This window comes from Protobothrops mucrosquamatus, unplaced genomic scaffold (assembly GCF_001527695.2).
Source record: "Protobothrops mucrosquamatus isolate PMUCROS unplaced genomic scaffold, P.Mucros_1.0 scaffold218, whole genome shotgun sequence".
Classification (NCBI taxonomy): Eukaryota; Metazoa; Chordata; class Lepidosauria; order Squamata; family Viperidae; genus Protobothrops; species Protobothrops mucrosquamatus.
The window spans coordinates 212735-230145 of NW_015386571.1; the positions used below are offsets into that span (position 1 = coordinate 212735).

At 40.0% G+C, this 17411-nt stretch overlaps 1 protein-coding gene across 3 annotated transcripts in view; it reads left to right on the top strand.

Moving 5' to 3' along the window:
- ACTN1 (actinin alpha 1) overlaps positions 1 to 17411 on the top strand; it is a 114972-nt gene that overhangs the window by 87989 nt on the left and 9572 nt on the right. For all 3 annotated transcript variants that reach the window (XM_015814089.1, XM_015814088.2, XM_015814090.1), the window contains exons 9-17: positions 616 to 708; positions 2777 to 3007; positions 3981 to 4128; positions 9158 to 9308; positions 10260 to 10368; positions 11899 to 12039; positions 13519 to 13701; positions 14441 to 14575; positions 16897 to 17076. In XM_015814089.1, the coding sequence (XP_015669575.1) occupies positions 616 to 708; positions 2777 to 3007; positions 3981 to 4128; positions 9158 to 9308; positions 10260 to 10368; positions 11899 to 12039; positions 13519 to 13701; positions 14441 to 14575; positions 16897 to 17076 (1371 nt within the window). The remainder of the gene's footprint in view (positions 1 to 615; positions 709 to 2776; positions 3008 to 3980; positions 4129 to 9157; positions 9309 to 10259; positions 10369 to 11898; positions 12040 to 13518; positions 13702 to 14440; positions 14576 to 16896; positions 17077 to 17411) is intronic.

The window sequence follows — 17411 nt, forward strand, 5'->3', positions numbered from 1 at the left end:
ACAAGACAGAAAGTTACAAAACGGTTGCTCTTGTTTTTAAAATAAAATTATTGTCAAATGAAATTTTGGAAATAATTGAGTTGAAATAATATTGCAGCATAGATAGCTCTTGATCATCGGCATTTTGCTGGATGTACAAAAGGACAAGTGATGTCACATGTTATGAGAGCATCATTTGCATAATTTGCCTGATGACCTTATGACTCACGTGGCATCATTATATGGTTTGTGCCAAATGCCTATCCTCATAACAATTGTTTTTAACTGGGGTCTGAATTCAGGGCTTATTGCTTTTCTTCCTCTTCCTTCCATTGGTTACTTCAGGCCCTTTTACCTTCGATTATTTGGTTTTAAAGAATGGGGAAAAAACACCACTATTTCAGGTTGGACAAGTTCACATTCAAATTGAAATTCCCAAAATGTGCCTCTTGTCCTAATCTCCCAGATGCAGTGGTGCTAATGAGTTTTTGGAATATTAAAAAAAAAATGGGACAAATAACATTCTCTTAGAAATGGGTTGGACTTTCTCTTATACTGTAATAGGAAGAAACATGGAACATCTTTGCTAATGATAGCGGTTTTTTTTCTCTTGTTCTCTTTCTCTCTTGTTAACAGGCTGAAACAGCAGCCAATCGTATCTGCAAAGTGCTGGCTGTGAATCAAGAGAATGAACAGCTAATGGAAGACTATGAGAAATTGGCCAGTGATGTAGGTAGCCTTGCTTTCAATTTCTTTGGTATAGCCAGGAGAGTCCCAGTTTAATTTACTGGAGTGGAGCAGCAAATGTGCGAGGAAGGAAGAAACAGAACAGCATTGTTATTTACAGCATGCTATTTTTATTATTTAGTAGATTTATATGGCCTCCTATTCCAACTCTGGGCAGCGAACAATATTTTAAAAAGCTAAACACATATAGAGTAAACATAAAACATTCAACAACCAGGAAAAATCATAAAAACACTAGTCCAACATTCAACATAATTAGAAGATGGGCTCTTCACCTCCAGGGTCCCAGGCTTCACAACAGAGCCAAGTCTTCAAGGTCTTTGAGCAGGGCCACAGCAGCAGGACCAAACTAGTCTCCAAAGGGATGATATTCTAGAGTGCAGACCCCATGAAAGAAAAAGCTCTCCTCTGAGCCCTATCAGCCAACACATAGTTGGGATCTGAAGCATGCTTCTCTTTATGGTCCAGATGGGACAGGTAGAGACAGCTGGAGAGCTCCTGTCCCAGGGAAGTCAGTATAGAACAGACATGTCAAACACAAGACCTGGGGGCCGGATGCGGCCCCCAAAGTGGTTTCATGTGGCCCACGAAGCCATCCTGGAAACAATGAGGGAACGGCCCCTGCTGCCTTGGCCCTGGCCCAGGCCGGCCGGGAGCCAATGTACAATTTTGTGGTGGCCATCTTGGCACTTGCCCTGATGGACCATGCCTTGGCACTTGCCCCGGTCCCACCCTCTTCTGCCAGAGACCCTCAGATCTGTCCCACTCCTGCCCAGGCCCCCATAGGCACCCTTGATGCGAATGATGTAGAACTGGTCACGCCCATCCAGTAGGCCACACCCACTCCATCCATGCCCACCCATTAGGCTGCACCCACTCTGGCCACCCCCACCCGCCACCCCCCCCGGGCAACCGCAATGCTGATGCAGCCCTCAGTGAAATTGAGTTTGACACCCCTGGTATAGAATATAACAATCAAAATCTTCATGAACAATTGCACTGGGGGTATGCTACTGCCATGGCTCTTGGGATGGTTCCTGGAACTGTGGCTTCATAGAAAATTTCTCAGTATTTTATCCAAGTGGATTTTAAATCTATAATGAGTACTGATATCAGCAGTTCATACTACTAAAATATCTGAGTTCTCTAGTAATTTAAAAACAGTATGCATAGAACCAAGGTTAAGTAGCCAGCTATTAATTGATAAATATAATAACAGATCATTCAGATTCGATCTGTAAGATAAAGAGATGCACATTATGACCCAGAGTCAGCTTTGTGAGGTAAAGTAGATAGACAGAAAAAAAAATGGGCAGATGAGCTATTTCTACTTTATTGTAGGATTACATTAACAGAATTCCCACCCTGTTTATAGCCCGAGAAACTAGCGAGGGTCTCTTCTGAACCTCTTGCCTCACCCACATTGCTTCAGGCTGTCTTTGACCATTCCCTTGGCTGCATTTCTTTGCCTTGTCTGCCAAGGTCATTCTCACATACCATTACACTCAAATAATCTTTGGTCTTCTAAATGTTTCAGTAGTTATCTTTAATCAAGATAGTTCCACATGACCTGAAGAACTGCTGCCTCTCCCCTCGTGCTGTAAATATACCAGTCCTCTCTTCAGATAGGTCCCTACCTAATACTAAGCCTGCCTCCCAAAACCAGTCTCAGAGATGAATGAACAAATATGTCATGTGGCTGTAAAGACAAAAGGGAAAAAGGCTCCCTCAGGCTGAATTTAATGTCTCTCCATGTGATTTGCCTGGCAGTGATAAAGAAGAGGTTTGTTGCGGCCTTCTTCCAGAATATTTTTAAGACTTCCCAATCTAGCCAGAGTCTTGACATTTCCAAATAACCTTCCATCCAAATAACTAGTCAGGTTCACTCAACTTAATTTGGGGGAGCCAGCCAAGCTTGGCCGGGTGCTGCTACCTGCTATGGAAGAAAACACAAAATTTCCCAACAGAAATCAAAGTCTCAGCCAAATTTAGTACTAGCTATGATTTTAGTTTCCAGCAATTCTGACTTTTCCCTTGTTGGCATTTTCAGCTTTTGGAATGGATCCGACGCACCATACCATGGTTGGAGAATCGAACGCCGGAGAACACCATGCAAGCCATGCAGCAGAAACTGGAAGATTTCCGAGATTACCGCCGCCTTCACAAGCCTCCCAAAGTCCAAGAGAAGTGCCAGCTGGAAATCAACTTCAACACGTTGCAAACCAAGCTGAGGCTTAGCAACAGGCCAGCCTTCATGCCTTCGGAAGGGAAAATGGTTTCAGTGAGTGTGTTAGATTAATGAGTTCGTACACAATAACTTGGCAAAGTGGGTTTCCTACTGTTACTGCTGCTTTCATGGGCCAGAGGAACTCAAGTTTCCTAGAACTCAATGTATATTGGTTGCTATGGGCCTTATTACAATTTATAATAGCCACAGATTATAAATTGCCAAGTGGCACTATTCTAACAGATTTCCCTTTCTAGCTATTTAGAAAATACACACACACCCAGCTTCCCATGAATTAGCTTGAGCAATAGAATGACCTTCCATGGTCAATAGGGGACTTGAATCTGAATCTCTTAGTCCAATACCATGTTATACCATGGTGGCTGTTTTAGAACAGAAATCTCATAGCACCGAAGAGCTATGTATTAGAGAAGGCAGATGGCATCTTCCTAGATCTGGGGCATGCAACCTAGGAAATTTTTAAGATCTATGGATTTCAACTCCCAGAATTCCCCAGCCAGCATCCACAAGTCTTAAAGTTGCCAAGGTTGGAACCCCTCCTCTAGATGATGACAGGAAGTGACCTCTTTTTAGATAAACTTAGATAAAGAGGAAACTCTAAGAATCACTGGAGGGGATTATATTATCAAAATCTCTGAGCAAATTCCTCACCATCATATCAGTCTCAGGAGAGAAATGAAAATACATCCCTCTGCAGGAGAATTTCAGGCCTTAGCAACTTAAAACATTTGCTAGGGAATCTCTCCAAATAATCTGTTATCTGGCCCAGTCCTTTCTGATTACAGTAGTTAACTGCCTTTAGCCCCAACCTTGTATTGTCTCAGATCTCCTTGCCAGAGCTTCATTATTTGCCTGCCGATCTATCTGCCAGTTGTTGCCACCCATTCATAGTGCGATTGTAGAGGCTCCCCGAACTTAATTCTCATGGTGTTGAGAAATGTTTCAATTATTCTGAATCCGTCTGCCTTTTCTTGATAGTGTTATACTTCTGCTCTGGTTACTACAGGATATAAATAATGCCTGGGGTGGCCTGGAGCAGGCTGAGAAAGGCTATGAAGAGTGGATGTTGAATGACATTCGACGATTAGAACGACTGGAACATCTGGCACAGAAGTTCCGGCAAAAAGCTTCCATTCATGAATCCTGGACAGACGGTAACACAACATCTAAAAGTATCTTATTATTATTAGAGATTTGTGTAGTCTAGACAAGATGGAAATGGGGAATGATAAAAACCATCAAGTTAGTAGGAACAAAACTTTGAGACTGCTTTAACTTGCAGGACTGATGCATATGCATTAGAAGGATAGAATACAATTATTTATCTACATAAATGTCAGTATATTAATATATTATATATATATACTTCAATAGAAGAACAGGGAAAAGCTTTCTACTAATAGAACTTTTAGGGTGTCTCCAGATCCCAGTTCTTAAACAACCTCCCCACTCCATCCAAAAAAAGCCCATTATTTGAGTTCTGTACATCTGCTTTTCAGGACCTGTGTCAGTTCATTATCCTATAATTTCAGTTGTTCATTTAGTCAAAGAATTTTTGAGAAGAAGACATTCTCTGTGCTTAATATACATTCAACAGTGACAAAGTTGTCCAATATTTATCTTCCCAGATCAAGTCAGGACATCCTATAGTGGGTATCCTCTTCCTACTGGCTCCCAGAGGCGGGGCTAAAATGTTTTAATCTTGCTCGGTGTGGGAAGGGGGAGGCGACCAGGACCCCCTTAACTGAGTCACCCTCCTTGAGCCAAGTGTTATTTTCAGCCTTCACTGGCTTATCATTGCTCCAGAGAGCCTGCAAAACACACATTCAATCCACCACTAAGGGCAGGGAAGCGCCTGATTTGATCAGATAGCTCCATCAAGAAATTTGCCTCCTGGAGATGCTACAATTTTTAAACAACAGATATTCCCCACAGGACAAGCTATGTAATCATTAATTGGGCCATGCCGCAACGAATTTAGGCTACCCTAGTCATCACCCATCCCACGGGGGAGGGGGGGAGGGTGTGGAACAATAAGAAGGGACAACTTGTGACTTTCTAGCCAGTTGTCAAGAGCAGGCCTCTCGTCAGCCTGCAGCACCAGATGGTAGCTCCATAGATTCATTCCCATGGACAACCCTCAATGGATTCCCCTCCTCTTCCAGAACTTAAGGATATAATAACCCCAGAATCAGCCTTTTTGAGGCAGGCTAAGCCAAGAAACAGGAATTCCAGAAATGCTACTTTATTGTTACAGGATTTATTAACAGAGTCTTGAAACCTTGTCCAGGATTCTTTCCATCTAGTCTTATACCAAACAAAATCAAGGCTGGAGTTCTTTTGAATTTCTTTCTTATGCTTTCCTGTGTCTCTGGACAAGGTAATATCTTTTCTAAGTCCTCCTTCAACCGTTCACTTCTTCTTTCTCCCCTTAATACACTCTTATACATTCCCCAACCTGAAATTCCTTTACACTCAGTGAAGTTGAAGAGCTCCCTCAAGTGGTGGCTGAAAGACAAAAAGAACAAGTACAAAAAATGGAAAGAGGGACACATAACTAAGGCTGATTATCAGCAGACAGCCAGAACATGCAAAGATGAAGTCAGGAAAGCAAAGGCTCAGAATGAACAAAGACTTGCAACAGAAATCAAGGATAATAAAAAAAAGTTTCTTTCAACATATTAATAACAAGAAAAAAGTCAAGGAAACTGTAGGTCCACTAAAGAGAGAAGATGGCAAGGAAGTAACAGGCAATAGGGAGAAAACAGAGCTGCTTAACTCATTCTTTGCATCAGTCTTCACACAAAAAGAAATTATAACTCAAAATGCCAAAAAAACACCCTACTGCAAAAGACAAACTAGAAACAAAAATTAAAATAAGCAAGAAAATAATAAGAGAATATCTATCCAACCTTGACGAATATAAATCACCTGGACCCAACAGATTACATCCCAGAGTTCTGAAGGAGCTGGCAGATGTTATCTCAGAACCATTGCACCATATCTTTCATAAATCCTGGAACACCAGGGAAGTACCCGAGGAGTGGAAAAGGGCTAATGTGGTTGCCATCTTCAAGAAAGGAAAAAAAAACACACCCAGGAAACTACAGACCAATCAGTCTAACTTCAATACCTGGGAAGATCCTGGAAAAGATAATCAAACAGATCTGCAAACAACTAGAAGCAAACAAAGTTATAACTGGTAGCCAGCACAGGTTTGTTAAAAACATGCCAAACCAATCTTATTTCATTCTTTGATAAAGTGACTAAATTAGTAGACCAGCAAAATGCTGTGGACATAGTATACTTAGATTTCAGTAAGGCATTTGACAAAGTAGACCACAATCTACTGCTTGATAAGCTAGAAAAAGGTGGAATAATAGACATCACCACCAGATGGATTTGTAGCTAACTGACAAGCTGTACTCAACAAGTAGTCCTCAATGGTACTACATCCACATGGAGAGAAGTAAGCAGTGGGGTACCACAGTTAGCCTCAATACTCTTCAGTATCTTCATCAATGACTTAGATGAGGGAATTGAAGGGGAACTAATCAAATTTGCAGATGACACTAAACTGGCAGGAATAGCCAACACCCCAGAAGAAAAGCTCAGGATCCAAAAAGATTTTGACAAACTTGAACAATGGGCTCTATCCAACAAAATGAGTTTCAATGTGGAGAAAAGCAAAGTCTTACATTTAGGCAGGAAAAACCAAAGGTACAAATACAGATTGGGTGAGACCTAGCTCAAAAACAGCAACTGTGAGAGAGACCTTGGAGTCCTAGTGAACGATCACTTGACTATGAGCCAGCAGTGTGCAGCAGCAGCCCAAAAAGCTAATACAATCCTGGGTTGTATAAACAGAGGCATAGAATCAAGATTACACGAAGTATTATTACCGCTTTATAAAACCCTAGTAAGACCACACCTGGAATACTGCAACCAATTTTGGTCACCATACAACAAAAAAGATGTTGAGACTTTGGAAAAAGTTCAGAGAAGAGCAGCTAAGATGATCAAAGGCCTGGAGAGTAAAACATATGAAGAACGGCTGCAGGACTTGGGTTTCGCTAGTCTAAAGAAAAGAAATGGGATGTCATAATAGCAGTATTCCAGTATTTGAGGGGCTGTCACAAAGAAGAGGGGGTCAAATTATTCTCCAAAGCACCAGAGAGCAGGACGAGAAACAATGGCTGGAAACTGATCAAAGAGAGAAGCAACCTGGAATTAAGGAGAAACTTCCTAACAGTGAGGACAATCAATCAGTAGAACAGCTTGCCTTCAGAAATCGTGGGCACTCCATACTAGAGGTTTTTAAGAAGAGACCAGACAGTCACTTGTCTGAGATGAAATAGATTCTTCTGCTTGAACAGAGGGCTGGACTAGAAGACCTCCAAGGTCCCTTCCAGCTTTATCCTATTCTATCTTACAGGAGGATCTTTACAACCTTCTCACCAGGTCCAACTCTCACAGATGTCAGGCTGATGACCATGCTTAGTAGCCTGGGGACTCTAGCAAAAGCAACAGCAAAGACCAAAATAAGCTTTCTGGAGCTGCATACAATACCTTCAACAAATTCCATATCAGGCAATGGGGAATCAGCAGTTTAATTTAGCTAATGAAGGAAGCAATTGAGCTCTATCCTGACTGAAGAAAATATACCATGGCTTATGGCAGAGCATGAATAAGGAATCCATGACATATCTGCATACCGGCTCAGTTGCAAAGAACCTGGTGAATGAAGTCTTGATCTCAGGGTGTTCAAGCAATTTTTTTTTTATGTTTGGTTGACCACCAGTGCATCTTTGGTCAACTTCAACCAATGACAGGCTGGAAAGCTTCATTTCATGTTTTCCAGCCAGAGAGAAAAGGCCACAAATGTTTTTAATTGGCACCAAAGATCTACCACAGACTTTCTGCAACTCCGACTAATTTCTAATGCTCTCATTATTGCAATTATATGTGAGGAGAATGACAGGACCAGCTTCGGTTTCAAATAGCAAAGAGTTAGAGCTTGAGCTTGGGAGAAACTAAGCCTCCCAACTAAAAAGGGTCAAGTAGCAAGATTAGCACAAATGTTCAGGGAGGCATTAATTCTCCGGGCCCCATACCCCACAAATGGAACTTTGTCTTATTATTCCTGAAATGGATACTGTGGATATCTTCCACTCTAGATTATCAGAGTACAGTAGATCTCCCCTTGTCCATATTTAAAACCTAGCTGCAAGTAACAGGGAAGAAACTCTCCATGGATTATTCTTTGCCTAATTTATAGCTCAGTCGGTTTTAGTGATACATGCTAATTGGTTTGCAACCAAGCACATTGGAAATGTGCTAATTGCCTTTGCTTTTTTGCTGCTGTAGGACACTTGGTCTGCAAAGCTTTATTGACCCTGGTCTCCAGGTGGTTCAAAACTTGCATCAAATTAACACTTACCTTGGTGATCTTTGAAACTCTTACTGGATTACACCTATAAGACTTCCACATGATCTTCCTCTTACTTCTTTAAGTCAGTTCTTACATTTCAGTCAAAGTTTCCTTTGGTGGAAGTTGTGGCTGTAAATGAGGTGCTTGGGGTGCTTTGGATATAATACCCTGCCTCCAGATATGTCCCATTAATAAGACATCTTGACTTTGCTATATGAAAATAGTACATTAAATCATACCATGAAGGTCAATTTTCTTTCGCAGGGACAGGGCATCCACCTTATCAGGCATGGCAAAGTAGAGGGAAGATGTGCAGGGACCGTCAGTTGTACAAGTGTCATATATCACACTTTATGCTTACCTTTCTCAAGTGTATTTCCTTTTATGTCTCTTTTTTGGGCTGTCGTGGTGAAACTGGAAAATTGGCTTTCCTCTCCCACACTCAGCAACATTGAAAGATTTTTAGCATTCCAGTCCCACCCCTGGAATAAATGGAAGGAAGATAACCTCCAATAGGATAGCTTATGTCAGTTCCAGAAAATGGGAGGGCCGAAAAATGATTGAACTTAAAGGGGATCAGACATAACAAAATAAATATGGTGGCTTTGAGTCAGTATTTCACAGAACAAACTTTATTTCTTACTAATATGATTAGCTGCTATAAAGGAACTTCTATTAGAAGATACGTCTTATATAAAATGATCACTTTTAGGCCCTTTATTCATTCATCTTTGTTGTCCACCTCTTGATAGGCAAAGAAGCCATGTTGCAACAGAAGGATTATGAAACTGCCACCCTCTCGGAGATCAAGGCTCTGCTAAAGAAACACGAGGCATTTGAAAGTGATCTTGCTGCTCACCAGGACCGTGTAGAACAGATTGCTGCTATTGCACAAGAACTTAAGTATGACTTCCATATGCACGCTGTTTACTTTTTGCTGGTTGATGCTCTTCTTCTCAAATTCAATTCTGCTCCTTTTTAAATCAGACGTTTAGAGAAGCACACACCTGAGCACCAAAAAAAGAACTGTTGGGACGAGAGAGGGAACTATGCACTAACAAACCATGGGAGATACATGGCTGATGTGCGTAGATTACATATTTCATCATTCATTTGTGAGACTTAATTTTGTCTGCAAGCTGAAATAAGGATACCCAAGCCCATAAATCAGCCCTCCTCAATCTAGTACTGTCATTCCCAGCATTCCCAACCAGCGTGGAAATAATAGTAATTATCTCTTGGGCATCAGGTTAACAAAGACAACTATCAAGAGGAGGTTAATAATTTGCTTTGACCTGAACTCCATTTTTTATGATTTTGCAAACATTTATGTTGTTTCCAGTCTGCCTTACATCCTAAGGATATATTAAGCAGGTATGGCTCATCTTAGCTTTTTGAGCTCAGCTAAGGCAGTAGAGGTATCCTCTCAGTGGGCAAGAGATAATTTAAGTTCAGGTACAATAGAATTAAAACTTAATTGGATGTAGACAAGGCTGGTGACTACATAGATCTCACTAGTACTTGGATTTTCATACAACCGATGACTAAGAAATTCAAGGCAGATAGAAAAAAATAATGTGATTTGCTGCTACAAAATTATGGGGGATAAAAACTATGAAAATATGTCAGAAGAAATCTTTATGCGTAAAAGTATTCTGGACAAAGCTGGTGAGAATGGATAGCAGGATCTTGGGTTAGATGGACTTTGTTTTCTCCAGCATATCTATTTTTTGACCTTTGTGTGTCATCAATTATTTACATTGTTTCATAAAATATTTTGTATTAATCTTCTACCAATGGGTTGGATGAAAGGTTTTTCTTTTCTCTCTTATTTTAAATTCTTATTTTTGTTAGTGAGCTGGATTATTATGATTCACCAAATGTCAATGCCAGATGCCAGAAAATATGTGACCAGTGGGATAATCTTGGAGCTCTAACCCAAAAACGAAGAGAAGCATTGGAGGTAAAATATGTTTACGCATTCTAGGTCTGCAATGTATTTTTCCTAGTTTTTCTGAGTGTTCCTCTCTTAAACTTTGGGAGCATGCAAGTAAAAATTGACTTAATAATAATTGACTTAATAATCAATTATCTGTTGCTAGGGGAAACTATCCAAGGTTTGGTACTTGGGCTCCCCTGATATTGCTGAGCTGTGAATATCATTTTCAGCAGCCCTAGCGAACCTAACCAATGGTGAAGATAGAGAAAATGGTATTGCAGTAACTCCGGAGAATCTCAAGCCATGATTCCCCAAATGTGGAAGGTAGTTTAAAAGTGGTTCTTTTAAAAGACATTTCAGAAATCAAAGTTCTACGCATGTAAGATTGGAAGATGTTTAATTGGATTCATAATATATATGAATCATAATATATATATATATATATAAATCATATATATAATATTTATGACACTGTAAGGTTCCCTGCTAGACTTAATTTTGTCTGCAAGCTAAAATAAGTAGATCCAAGCCCATAAATCAGCCCTACTCAACTTAGTACTTTTACTCCCAGCATTCCCAACCAGCATGGAAATAATAATAATTATCTGAAGGGCATCAGGTTAACAAAGACAACTGCCAAGAGGAGATTAAAAGTTTGCTTTGACCTGAGCTCAAATTAGATGGGGATATCTAATTCTAATTTATTTGATTTCATTTTCTCATATTTATATTTATATTATATTTATAATCTCAAGTCAGGAGATTCCATGTCATTTAAGATGACCTCCAAGGTCCCTTCCAACTTTTTTATTATTATTATTATTATTATTATTATTATTATTATTATTATTATTATTATTATTATTATTATTATGTGTCAAGCAAGTACAGTTTCTATTTTCCATGATCTTTATTTGGCCCTTAGCTATTTCATTATTTATTGATTGTGTTTATTTCATGGAGACTTTTATAATTATTTTGTGTGTCCTCTTTTTGTTCAGGTTGTGATAATTTCTGTTAAATGGTGATAGAGAAATTTAGAAGGAAGGAATGAAGAATGTGTACATTCCTGAGATCAGATTTTAAAAGCTATCAGACATTTGACACTATTTGCAGAACTAATTTATTATGCACATACAAACACGCATACACACACACACACAACTTAAGAATCTATGAAGTAGTTTGCTGTGTATAACCCCATTTTTATCCTTCTTTACATAAATTCGAATTTAATGTATCTCGTCTAGCTGGTTTGTGGACTGAGTAAGAGAGGAACATAATTTTGAAAATATCCTTCTTTAGAACAAAGGAAAAAAGATAAGCAAGAAAAATATCCCAATGATATAGTTATTAGGGGTGTGTTGTAAAATGTTCCATCCTTATCAGGATTGTTCAAAATTGGAATAATTCTGAGATGGATAGAGCAGGGTTGGACCACTTCAGGTAAGGTCAGAACATTTTGCACCTCACCATATAGGTTGTTCATAGTTCAAAATAATACAATACTTACATTTTTATCTTATGCATTATTTTTCTGTGGACCCATTACAGAGAACAGAAAAACTGCTGGAGACGATTGATCAGCTGTATCTAGAGTATGCCAAACGAGCTGCACCTTTCAATAATTGGATGGAGGGGGCTATGGAGGACCTTCAGGACACCTTTATTGTCCATGCAATTGAGGAGATTCAGGTATGTATGTTTGAAATACCACCTTTTCAGTCTCTGATTATGGTAGGTTCATTATATTAGCTGATTCTAACACTGTCTGCCAACAAGAAATAGCTTCTCTTCTCCCACAGACACAGGCAAGTGACAGCAGCTATCCCTAAATGAATAAGTATTGGTGTCCATACCAATCTGTACCAGTCCATACCAAATATACAACTGGGAGCAAATGCAGAATATGAAGGAAAAAGAGTTTCCCAGTCCCTTGCCATGCCCCAGATCTATTTTCTGATATTTTTAGGGGTGGACAATCAGTCTAAATCAGTTTTTCTGATGATACCCCACTAAAGTAAGATGTCATGATTCAGTAAAACTAGAGAGACAGTTATACAGGATAACCATTCTTCTTTTCCATAGGTCAATGTTAAGAGTATCATGTCAGAAGAGTAGCTATTAAGATCAAGTCATAATGTGTATGTGCCAAATATGTTTTCCTTTTAATGCAAGGGTCCCCAACCTATGGCCCAGAGCCCGGTACTGGGCCGCAGCCTGTTGGCCACCGGGCTCTGGAAATAGCTGGCGAGCCCCACCCCACTTGCAGTAGTACCTCTGCACAGGCACTAGCGGCCCCATTTGCGCATGTGTGGGGATGCTATTACCGCCGCCAGCGTCATGTAGACACCAGCAGCCCATTTGCGCATGCGCACAGATGCCAGCATGCATGCCATGAACCTGTGGCCCATATGCACGTGGGCACCAATGCATGTGCCAAGGGTGCACGCACGCTAGCCCCACCATTGTGCACGCACCCATTTGCGCATGCGCATGCAGCTGTGCACGCGCACACTTCCCTGTGGCTCCCTTCTGGGCCACCAAGCCAGAAAAGTTGGGGAACTCTGTTTTAATGCATACAAGTAAAATTCTTAAACCCCGATCTAATGCTCAAAGGAGAGATGAGCTATTTCATTTGAAAACATTAGTCTGGATATCTAAAACTGTCAATAGTTGGTAAGCCATGGGACATGACTATTTTGGATGTCCCTGGACTTGCTAGAATCAAAATGCAAGTTTGGCTATAGTGTGTCATGGATTTTCGTTGAATGAATATGCGAAAAGGTGGCCTTAGTCAAAAATGCAGAGGTATGCTTTTATGTCCTATTCCTGCATCAGAAAGAATTAGCTGTAATCTTAAATTTATCCCTTAAATGATATAAAACTTCAGCCTCCAAGGTTATTAAATAGAAGGTATGTGTTTAGCAAACTTGTCTTATAATGTTCCTGGCATATCGTTAAGCAGCCACACTATAGAAAATTGTATTTGCATCAATTAAATTTTCTCTTTCCAGATTGTTTTTAAAAATTCTAATCTCTGGAAAAGAATGATGCCATGTACTTCTCTGTAGATCTGTTATACAGAGATTTTTCTGTGCTGTGCAAGGGTTTATAATGTTATATTTAAGAAAGTGTGTCATTTCTCATGATTATGTAATTTTGTTTTGTCAGGGACTGACCACAGCCCATGAACAGTTTAAAGCTACCTTGCCAGATGCTGACAAAGAGCGACAAGCTATCCTAGGCATCCACAATGAAGTGTCAAAAATTGTCCAGACCTACCATGTCAACATGGCAGGAAACAATCCCTACACCACTATCAGCCCACAGGAAATCAATGGCAAATGGGACCATGTGAGTTGCTTTCAAGATTAAGCTGTTTGTCTCTCTGGGCATTCCGGCATCTTTTTAGTGGTTCATCCCTTGCATCTTTTTTGTGGAGTAAATCTTCCTGAGTTCAGTGGGATTTTATACTGCATAAGTATATATTAGATCTGCAACTTCCGTGTAAATTCTCTTCAGGTGCTCAATATTTTGTGCAACTTTTCCGTTGCACATCTCTTGTTTTATAGGAAAGAAATCTTTGGTGTTGATTTTAAAAGCTAATTCTGAATTATGTCTTATTCTTGACCTGTCAAAGGATAGGTATTTACTGAGAGGCACGATGGATTAAACCAGCCTTTCTCTATCAGTTGCCCTACAGGTATTAATAATGCACATACCAGAATTCTTAGCTAGCATGGCCAAAAACTGGGAGATTTCAGTAGAAGTGGTCTGAATATTTTTGATAGGCACTAGATTGTGGAAAGGTAGTTATAGCTATTAGCGTTATTGCAGATTAAAAATGTTTTATTTGGAATTTATATAGAAACTTTGGTATTTGTACTGGCCGATCTCCTAATGTGTTTAGTGTGTGCCTCATCTGTGGAGATTGTATTATCTGTGGGTATGAGTTCAGTTAAACTGAAGACCTTATGGTAATAATGGTTTTACTTTCAGTCGATGTAGCAAATATTGCTTCACCTATTTCAGAATTTGTTCACGTTTGACAATATTGAACAAAAGATTCTGAGTTTTTATGTTTTTGCTAAAGGTGAGACAACTTGTACCCAGGAGAGATCAGGCCCTGATGGAAGAACATGCACGCCAACAGCATAACGAGAAACTCCGCAAGCAATTTGGGGCTCAGGCCAATGTCATTGGGCCCTGGATCCAAACCAAGATGGAGGTAAAACCTGGATGTTTAATTGGATGCTTTTCTGCTGAAGAACTTACTGTACTGAAACATATTCCAAGAAAAGAAAGAAAGATCTCCTAAGCTGCTTCCATACTTGATTTGGGGACATTTTGGGCCCTGCACAACAACTACACTTTTTGGGGATTAATGCCCTTCTTCTTACTTCATAAGGCGCCATTGGTCTGGGGGAGGTTTTTAGCTGCTGAACTTCAGCTGCTACTCCATAAAAAGTGCTGAAAGAAGGTATTGTAGGAGGGGCTTCCAGTTAATATGGTGACATGAGAAGCTGAGCCTTGCGATAGCTCCTCTATTAAAAATAAGTTAAATATTCTACTTCCGGCCAAATTTATGTCAGAGTTAAGTCTATTTGAAAAGCTATTTTACAAAAATGTTTAAGGGACTTGACTTAACAGAACATTATCATTGCATGGAAAATGCCATATTGTAGCAATTCTTCTGGTGCTGATGGTTTCCCATGGTGGCAACTGTTGCCTCATCCTCATCCTGGCTTCTCTAGTCTTCTTCTGAAGACAGGGGTCACCCAGCACCTGGCTGTCATCCCCTGTCCTCTTGCAAATAAAGGTGATCTTTGCCTACACCACAAAATGTGATGAGGCAACAAAGTGTAGGGGTGAGAACAATGCTTGCAGGACAGCACACTTTCAGGCTTCATAAATATTGATGCTTAATTTCATATTTGTTTGCTTACAGTAAAAGCTCATAGATTAGTAGGAGGGATGCTTAATAACTATGAAATTATGAGACATGCCATTTTTGCATTTTGTATAGAGATGGAGCTTACTGACTCTGCACTTGATTAGATATAGTGTGCAATCTAATACTCCTTTCAGCTTATCTATAGAAGAGCACTGTCCCAGCACCGTAAGCAATTTTAGTATAGAAATTCCTCTGGTGAGTAGCTATCTAGTGCTTTCCCTTCCTCTGAAGTCAAAAAGCACATCGTTATATAGAGGTATTTAATGGCCAGTGCCAAAAATGCTCATATTGCTTATGGATAAAATCGTGGCATATTTTTAAAAAATCCAAAAATTTGGACCCTGCTCATTCTGACACTATAAGATAGGCACACATCACAGAGTGTAGAATGATCCTTTGCCTTCTACAGTCCCTCCATGTTTCATTTGCTTAGATAGAAGAAACAGGCTTTTTTCAGATAAACATGAGAAGCGTCCCATTTATTCTTGAGTTTTACTTGGGATCAAGAATTGAGAAGAAAATCTGTAAACCTGAATCCGACTCTCATTTGTACCATTCTCATAGAATTGGAATAGCATGTGAGTGGGCCTTTACGATCAATTGGTTTCATATAATCAGCAATAAATTCATTATGCCATCACCATTGTGAACTAGGCAAGCCAAAATAATTTCAACAGAATATTGAAGCCACATCTGTTTGTCCACAGAACATTGGTATTCAGAATGATCTCTTCAGAAATCTGTTTGGGGGAATTTGACCAAGGATTGTGGAGAAATGAACACAAGATACGTGTTGGGGCTACATCAGGGGTAGTCAACCTTGGCTCTTTTATGACTCGTGGACTTCAATTCCCAGAATTCCCAAGCCAGCTAAGCTGGCTCAGGAATTCTGGGAATTGAAGTACATGAGTCATAAAAGAGCCAAGGTTGACTACCTCTGGGCTACATTGAGCTTTTGTATTTTAAGTATATTTTTTTCAGATTTGTTCTTTTTTAATTAGCTTTTGATTAACTTTATAATGGCTCGCAATTGGATGCATCTCTACATTGACTGCAAACCGTCTTGTGTGCTTTGCCTTTTATTGCATTTTGCAATAATTTTATTGCCTCTATTGCATTTTATCTGAAAAGAAGTTACTGCCAATTATGAATTAAGGATTTAAAACAGGTTTCCTCCATATGGTGCCCTTCAGATGCATTGGACTTCATTTTCTCATCTTGCAGCCAAAGGTTTGTTACTTGGAGAGGATGGGAGATGCAGTTCAATATAACTTGTGTTAAGTTAGACAGCAGTTTCATTGATTAATGTCTGAGATAAGAAGTGCACTATATTTTCTGTAGTGAAATCAGTATGAAAACATCCTTCAGTGGTAGGGGAAGCCCCAAGGTAGATATTCTCCATCCACACCAGAAAAGACATAAGATCTAGTGTTCTGTTCTGTTTACCTTTCCTCTAAAAAAAGCTTGCAAGTCAATTGAATTCTTTTGAGACCACAAGGCCTGTGGTTAAAGCATTTTAGTTCATTTAGGGAACAGTTGGAGCAAATGCCTTTCATGTTGGAACTTGTTACTTACTTTCCTTTGGGCTACTACAGGAGATTGGCCGCATCTCCATAGAGATGCATGGGACTCTGGAGGACCAGCTGAATCACCTGCGGCAGTACGAGAAGAGCATCGTGAACTATAAACCAAAGATTGATCAGCTGGAAGGAGATCACCAGTTGATTCAGGAGGCTCTGATCTTTGATAATAAGCACACCAACTACACTATGGAGGTAAAAACTGGAGTATTGTATAAGCTTGCAAGGAAAGGATCTTTGAAGAGAATGAATGTATCACACACTCCTACTGTGTGTAAAAGAATTCCTTGCCAAAGGATGGCAGGCCAATATCATTGGTTGACACTGATATTATGTATAAACAGGGCTTTTTTTCAGCCGGAACGCGGCGGAACCGCGTTCCGGCACCTTTTTCCGGGCCGGCCGCACCGGAAATAGCCCCTCCCACACCGGAAATAGCCCCTCCCAAATTTTACTTGCATTCCTGTTCTCTAAAGGGGCGGTCCTAGGGTTTGATGAGGGCGTGGCCAGGTTTGAGTTCCGCCACCTTT